The following is a 7,244-nucleotide window of genomic DNA, read 5'->3' as shown; positions in this document are numbered from 1 at the left end:
CAGTAGATGGCACCCATGTGTCATAACTAAGAAAATACAATCAGACTGTAACGTTCTTAATCATTCACATGCATCTTAAGCAATAATTAACCAAGATGTTACATTGTTACTGTCAGAAAATATATACAGTCATTAAGTTGACAAACCTGTCTGGGTAATACCACCAATGAACCAGAACCTGCTTATCCTGTCTCAAAAGTGGCCTTAACCACTCCTCTACAAGCAAGCAAAAAAAAATTACATCAAAATTACATCAAAATTACAATTACCAAATGAATGTCTCTTTTACTGATACATTTAGTTAAGTGCAAGTGTACATACTATTGCTACATACAGCTACATGTACATGCAAGTTCCATGCATTTCTTGTAATTATAAGTTGACTTGCACTATAGGGCTCATACAAATTACAACACTCGGAAAAATATACACCCATACTACGCATTTCATATTGTGCATCCAAATAATTACATACTGTACATGTAGGTATCACACACCCTTTAGAATGGAATTTGGACTGTATTGCTCTTTTTTAAATCTCATTTCATAATATTGCATGTACACCACTTCTCAAATTTACATGTAAAATTAAAAATACATGACATATAAATTGACAAAAAAAAAAAAATGCAACTAGAGTGGAAACAAACTACAACCTTCTGGAAAGGGTGGCGGAGGTCCATAAACAATATGAGTTGCTTCCGATTTCTCTTCTGTGATAGCACCCTGAAATATGGGAATTATCAGAAAGGCTCAAAAATATATACTAGCAGACCTGTCCAATATTAACTACTTATTAACTGAGGGTGAGGTCTTTACAAAAAAATCTCAAACCGAGACCTTGCCGAGGTTTGAGAATTTCCCATAAAAACGAACATTTGAGGCTAATAAGTTGTTTACTATAATTATGCCTTTTTGCTTTGTCTTTACAGGCCTAGAGTTAACCATTTGGAGTGCCCATTACATCAGCTACAAACACAAGCCACATAAAACTTACACGTTGGTATTTTATAATTCACATATTGTACAAGTGCATGCATAACATGACGTTATGGCTTATGTAACTAGGTAATCTCTGTGCTTGGTACAAGTCATGTACAGTATACAGCATTTTCAACCCAGTTTGATTTTCCTTTGTTTTAGATTATGGCAATGAAGAGATTATTGTATAATACAAAATATATTATTATTATTATTATTATTATTATCATCATTTTATTAATAACCCCTTATTCACCAAACAAACTTTGTTGAAGATAGCTAAAAATTGGTGCGCTGTTTTGTGTGATTATAGACCATGACTGCATCTCGGTCTATAACCACACAAAAAGGCCATTGGCCATCTTGACCGCATATTTGATCAATAAATTATAATAACCCAATAAACAGCACCTGTACATGTATATATTATTATATATAATGTACATTTTTTATATCAAACCACATGAATTCTTACATTGTGTCTTTTTACTATATCCTTTAACTTGACTGCAAGTCTGGGATCAATTTCGGGTGTTATAAATACTTGTGGAAGTGTCAACAATTTGGCCTGTAAAGTAAATATAGTTAAATTTTTAGTAATTTGTGACTTTCTCCTCACCAGCAGTCTAATGTACTTTTCTCTTTTCAATAAATTAAAACATTGATTACAGAATGATAAAAATTCTTACTTGAAAATGAATGAAAAGGTTAAAAGGAACACACACAAAAGGAAACAATTAAAAGTTACTGAAGCTCTACCTCTTTCAGGGCTTTTTCAATGTTCAAGAAAAGTTCGACATTCCTATCCATACGTGAGGGAGACTGAAAATCAAATCTTCTCCTGAAAAAATAACATATTAATGCACAACATTAATAATGAAATATGAAACTGAATTTACAACAGTGTAACACATGATGGATAAAAAAAGAACATTATTAAATTATGATCATTTCCATCTAACTTTGATTAATTTTGAGACTTTTTCATCTACTTTGATTTTCAATTTGCTTACAAGTAGTTTCAGGTTAAACTGAAATCAAAATAAATTTTGAACTAGTCAAATTTTGCAACAAACATGTAGTTAAATCTACCGGTAAATAGTTCATCATTTTTGTTCACTATTCAAGTTTGTGGGTCACATACATGTAATAATAATAATATAATTATGATTTTTTAAAATTTCATATCAAATTTCTACTACCCGTATTTAGCAATATAACACCAAACATATTCAATACATGTACATTACAAAAAAATCCTGATGAAAAATAACTTTACCATCCTTGCTCCATCTTGGTCTTGAACATATTTGCCAGAATAACACAAAGACTTCCACCAGAAGAATAATCCATGAACATCTTCATCTGTGACATCAACAAAAAAAATTTAAAAAAATTGTCATTTTCTTTTGTGATCCACCATGGGAAGTTAGAGCAGAAAAGAAAATGAATACACACTCACATACATTATATGTGGAGTATGTGGACTTATTAGACAGAGTGATATTAAAATAATGTAAAAAGCTTGCATGATTGGTGCTTTGAATTCGTAGCCATGGCAAACAAAGCATTTAACATGTAAATTTGTACTTCAAAGAAAAAAAAAAAAATTGAAAATTAGCCAGTTCAAAGGAGCTACACACAAATACATGTACTGGCATGCATTTAAAATATGCAATTCATGATGATCAGCTTACCGGCAGCTTGGTCAAGAGGGCCTGCTTACTGACATCTTTTCCAAAATTATCCTGTAAAAAACGGAAAAGAAAACAGACAAAAAATAAGCAAAAAAACAACAACAAAAAAAACATACATATAGTAGTTGAGCCTTTTGGACTGTTCTGGTTTGGGGGTTAATGGCGTACTGAGAGCAGCACCTTTTGCTGCATGCACTAGCAGAACATATTGACCGCAAGCACCAATGGCAAAGGCAAAAAACATGTTGGAGTTGACTGTCTTAACCTCTACTTGAATACCGAAATAAAAACACTGGGAAAATTCAAAATATTTCTGTAAACCTTTGTTTAGATTTACAGAAACTTTAACATTTTCCATACACAATTTCTCCTGTGTTTGCAACAGTCTATGAACACACGTACACCACATTTGTTTTCTTACATGGGTAAACACCGTGTGTACATGTACATTTTATGTATAAATAAAGATGTTTTCTTTTGATTTTGATTAAACAACAGTTCTAAGAATTTTTCCACCACGGTGTCAACTTAAAAGTTGGCAATAGACTTATTGGGGAAAAAGTGCAACAGTTTCTATATTCAAACTACACCACATTCGTTCCCTCATATATGTACACACTGCTGTCTTTTGATTGCATTTGAAATGTCACTTGGAATTAGCCCGGCGCTGTGATCAAAAGATCATTACCAACTTAAAGCTGGCAATTAACATATAACTTCTTAAGTGTTTCACTTGTCCGAGGAAAAAGTGCAACAGTTCGTTTCCAAACTATCAATTTTAACACCATTATCAACAAATCAAAGCTAAGCTTATTTGTATCATAATGCACTCAAGAAAGCAGAATGCCTCATAGATGAACTTACCTCTTGGAATTGTAACAACTGCGCAGTTAGTGTAGCCAAAATTTTATTTGTTGGTGGTTCCACCTGTACATACTACAAGAAATAGAAACACGGTAAACGATTACGTGACATGGACAGATTACAACACAATCAACCACCTAAGCCATGTGTTCAGTATAAAACTGAGAGGTGAAACGCGGTGAAGCGGCAAGATAAAGCAATCGAATTTTCTTATGGAAATCTCAAGCCATGTAGCAATTACTTTTTTGCAGTTTTTTAGTAAGTACTGCTTGACCGGCTCGAAGAGAGCGATAGTTTCAGTCGATTCGTAGTATTTCCAGTCCGGGGCGCCATCCTTTTTCCGTGCCGCCATGTTGGTTTTTTCTGTCTGAAAGAGTCGCTCAAGCTGCAACGTTGTTTATGCAAAACATAGTGTCCATGTAAGGTACATCTGGAAAATTTTGTCTTTTCGTGCATTGCCTGCTTTTTGGGTTTAGAAGTTCGCTGTAATGGATGTTTCGCTCGCTTTTTTCATCGCGTGCGTTGAAATAAAGAGGGGGACTGTGAACAGTCTAGTTTATTGAAGACTTTGTTGAAGGTTTGCTTGAATTTTTTTTAAACTCATAGCCATGAAATCTTGTTTTGTGTTGCATACATGACGTCAAAGAATAAACTTCTGAGAGAAATGGACTGGAACTAGACCAAAACTAACACGTGACCTAATGATCGAAAAAGAGCGCGCAAAGATCCATAACCAAGTGCAAGCCACAGAAGTAATCGATCTGCTTGTCTTGCTGGCTTTACAGTGGAAGTAAATCGCATGTACCTTTCGCCATGAATCTTCGAGAGCAGTTTCTAAAATCCGTTGGAGAGGATTCCCCCCAAGGTTTTCTTCGTTTCATAGAGCAGCACGTGAGTTTAGCGGACTGGTTTGATTTGTTGATCACATCGCGATAATCGATCGTCCGTGTTCATAAACCAAATTTATTTTTGTTTCTACACATGTGCTATGTAGCTGAATTCATAAACAACCTCTTGTCAATTAAACTTAGATCTTATAAGAGAAGTGAATGCTACAAAATGCAGATAGATGCGAGCCAAACTAAACGGCCTGTTGACAATAGCATTTTGCATAAGCTTACTTGGATCAAACTGCGCTGAACATTGCAAGACTTATCTGATATTTGAAACTGCTCAAATTGTTATTCCTTGAAATCTCGAAACGTCGCGATTTTACTCTCGCTTGCTTCACGTTCGCGGAGAACTAATTAACATATCTTATGTCTAGAACATGTGAAAAGAGCAATTGTGCATGTGGAGTTATACGTACAGTGTGGAGTATTTGACAGATTTAATTAGATGATGATTTGATAATATGTGATGTTAGCATACCCAAATTCATAAGGCCGATCAGAAGGCCTGTCTGCTGTCCTGTGATATCAAGTCACTGACCTGATATGGCCACGATAGCGTGGTCACTTCGCCAAATTTGGATGTGGTAAATATATAAAAATTGCACCTTTTTTGTTATGCCTGGGGGGCTTCTCGGGCTTGTTTTGTCTTGTCATGAGTATTTTGGCTTGACTACGCCATGCTAAAGTACGAACCATAGTTTGACCAAACTCATGTGATATGTGGCTGAAGTGTACCTAAAAAGTACATAGATAAGATTACAGGCAGTGTACATGTATGACATCATTTGCAGACTGCAGACTGCAGACTGCAGACTACATTAAGGCCAAAATAGCGCTCAGGTTAGCATGAATATCATTACTCAGGTTAGCCTGTTTACGGTTACCTCTCAGTAATGGAAATGGGAAAACAATGTTAAGTAAAAAGTCTGCAGTCTGTAAATGTCATATCCCAGATTACAGGTGACTTACTCAAAACTGGGTCACTTGGTGCAGAGTTAACCAATCAGATCACTTCTTGAGAGCAAAGGATAGCAACATGTATATTTTTCACAAAGGAACTAATGATGTTGAAGAATACAAACTGAAAGCTCTAAAACAAAATTTGCAACCCAGCAAAGATACTACATGCAGAACCTGCAGATCTCTCAGGAAACATGTAGAAATAGGTAATATTGATTGTTCACTTTTATTACATTAATAGAACTCAAAGAATGAATCATTTGATGTTGAAGAGCTGTTGCAGACCCTGTCCAAACAGGATCATGAAAGGCTATGGTGTGGCCTTCGTGATATGACTCACAGACTGTTATCAACAAGTCCAGTGGGATCTGGGCAAAATATGGACTATGAAGATGAAGAGCCATCGGTAACTAAACAACAGTTTTTTTACTCTAAGAGATAACACATATTTACATGTACGTTGCAACCCTGTTGATCTACATTACATGTACATGTTATTATCTGCAAACTGGCCCGGCTCTTGTTTGGGGCAAATAGAAAGTAGCCAGATAAGTGTGGTGGCAGTACATTTTATGATGCTAAGTATTATAAAATGTGATCAGATGGCATTTTCGGGCTCATTGAGGTCTTATTATTATTGTAGACAAAATATTGCATACTGCTAAGTTTCTTGATGCAATTTTTGTTGCAGCAATTGTCTGTCCTACTCTCCTATCTTGAAGGTGTGATTGTAGTGGCACTCTGTGCTTTAGCTACACCAGAAAAGTCTCCCCACACACCATCAGCTTTGCTGGAAACTGCTGTCATTTTACATGGTTTGTGAAATTTAATCTTTATTCTTGTGAAATCATTGCTTTTACTGGTATTGTGTTCATATTAGGTACATTTGACCACATTTCTGAACAGCGAGATGAGAGTGCAGCAGTGTAATTTTAACAAACTTTACAGGTGTTTGGAAGAGTATTAAAACACTGTCTCAAGTATTCTCCAAATCTTCTCAATTGAAACTAAAGCTAAGGAGAAAACAGAGAAATAAAATTGTATTAACTAAAGACAGGATATCCAAACACAAGTCACAGTTATCTTTTCCTTTGTATAAACTTTTGGAGTTATTAATAAGTTTTTAAAGAGAATTTTCTCTCTTGAATAATTGGTCCTCAAAAGCCCCAATGGGGAGTGGCCAATTAAGTATACACATCTTGATTAGGTTGAATTCCCAAAGTCTCTGATTTCCATAAATATTGCACAGTTCAAATAATGGAATCATTTGAACATTCCAAGGGGTCTCTATGGTTGTCTTTGTGGTGCAGATTCTGGTCTTGAGGGGATGGCCATGGGAGGGAGTAGTAAATTTCTACCACAAGCTAATTGATATAGTTGCATCAGGAAAAGTGAGAAAACATACTTTTAATGCACAAGAGTCTGATTCGGCTGTAAAATGTGTGTTCATGTACATGTACATATAATTATTATAGGTTTGCTGATGTCCCTGCCAGAAGGAGCAGAAACCTTGCAGAACAATATTGCACAGCTATGTGAACTGTGGTATGTGAAAATTATGAATAAATGCCATTGATACAAGTTTGCAGGCCAAAAAAAAAATTGAACTCCAGCTTGCCCTTGGACAGGTAGTTGTCAAATTTTGCTTGCCCTGGGCAAGGGTTAGTTTGCTCTTTATTGATTTACTTGGCTGATGGCATGCCTGAGCCCTCTCCCATTGGGCAAAATGAATGTGAAAAGTCACTTGCCCAGCAAGAAAATTCACTTGTCCCAGACAACCAGACGTCACTTTTTTCGAACCCTGGTTAGTCACCATATATTATAGACTTTCACAGGGTTGTCAATAGTT

At 35.6% G+C, this 7,244-nt stretch overlaps 2 protein-coding genes across 2 annotated transcripts in view; one reads left to right on the top strand and one right to left on the bottom strand.

Annotated features, from left to right (window-relative positions):
* Window positions 1-3,929, bottom strand: part of LOC145486264 (SWI/SNF complex subunit SMARCC2-like) — a 20,782-nt gene extending 16,853 nt beyond the window's left edge. Inside the window, exons 1-9 of the mRNA XM_081464890.1 lie at window positions 3,784-3,929; window positions 3,543-3,614; window positions 2,679-2,729; window positions 2,261-2,346; window positions 1,741-1,822; window positions 1,457-1,549; window positions 657-726; window positions 147-216; window positions 1-26 (exon numbers count right to left, since the gene is read on the bottom strand). The exon at window positions 1-26 is cut by the window's left edge and continues 50 nt beyond it. Of these exons, the coding sequence (XP_081321016.1) occupies window positions 1-26; window positions 147-216; window positions 657-726; window positions 1,457-1,549; window positions 1,741-1,822; window positions 2,261-2,346; window positions 2,679-2,729; window positions 3,543-3,614; window positions 3,784-3,894 (661 nt within the window). The 5' untranslated portion in view covers window positions 3,895-3,929. The remainder of the gene's footprint in view (window positions 27-146; window positions 217-656; window positions 727-1,456; window positions 1,550-1,740; window positions 1,823-2,260; window positions 2,347-2,678; window positions 2,730-3,542; window positions 3,615-3,783) is intronic.
* Window positions 3,930-3,985: 56 nt separating this feature from the next.
* LOC145486261 (condensin-2 complex subunit G2-like) overlaps window positions 3,986-7,244 on the top strand; it is a 33,222-nt gene continuing 29,963 nt past the window's right edge. The window contains exons 1-4 of the mRNA XM_081464888.1: window positions 3,986-4,433; window positions 5,637-5,801; window positions 6,087-6,210; window positions 6,871-6,940. Coding sequence (XP_081321014.1) covers window positions 4,356-4,433; window positions 5,637-5,801; window positions 6,087-6,210; window positions 6,871-6,940 — 437 coding nt within the window. The 5' untranslated portion in view covers window positions 3,986-4,355. The remainder of the gene's footprint in view (window positions 4,434-5,636; window positions 5,802-6,086; window positions 6,211-6,870; window positions 6,941-7,244) is intronic.

This window comes from Orbicella franksi, chromosome 5 (genome assembly GCF_964199315.1).
Source record: "Orbicella franksi chromosome 5, jaOrbFran1.1, whole genome shotgun sequence".
In the NCBI taxonomy this organism is placed as follows: Eukaryota; Metazoa; Cnidaria; class Anthozoa; order Scleractinia; family Merulinidae; genus Orbicella; species Orbicella franksi.
Note: the sequence above shows the minus strand (reverse complement) of the source record. Positions and strands in the feature narration are given on the sequence as shown.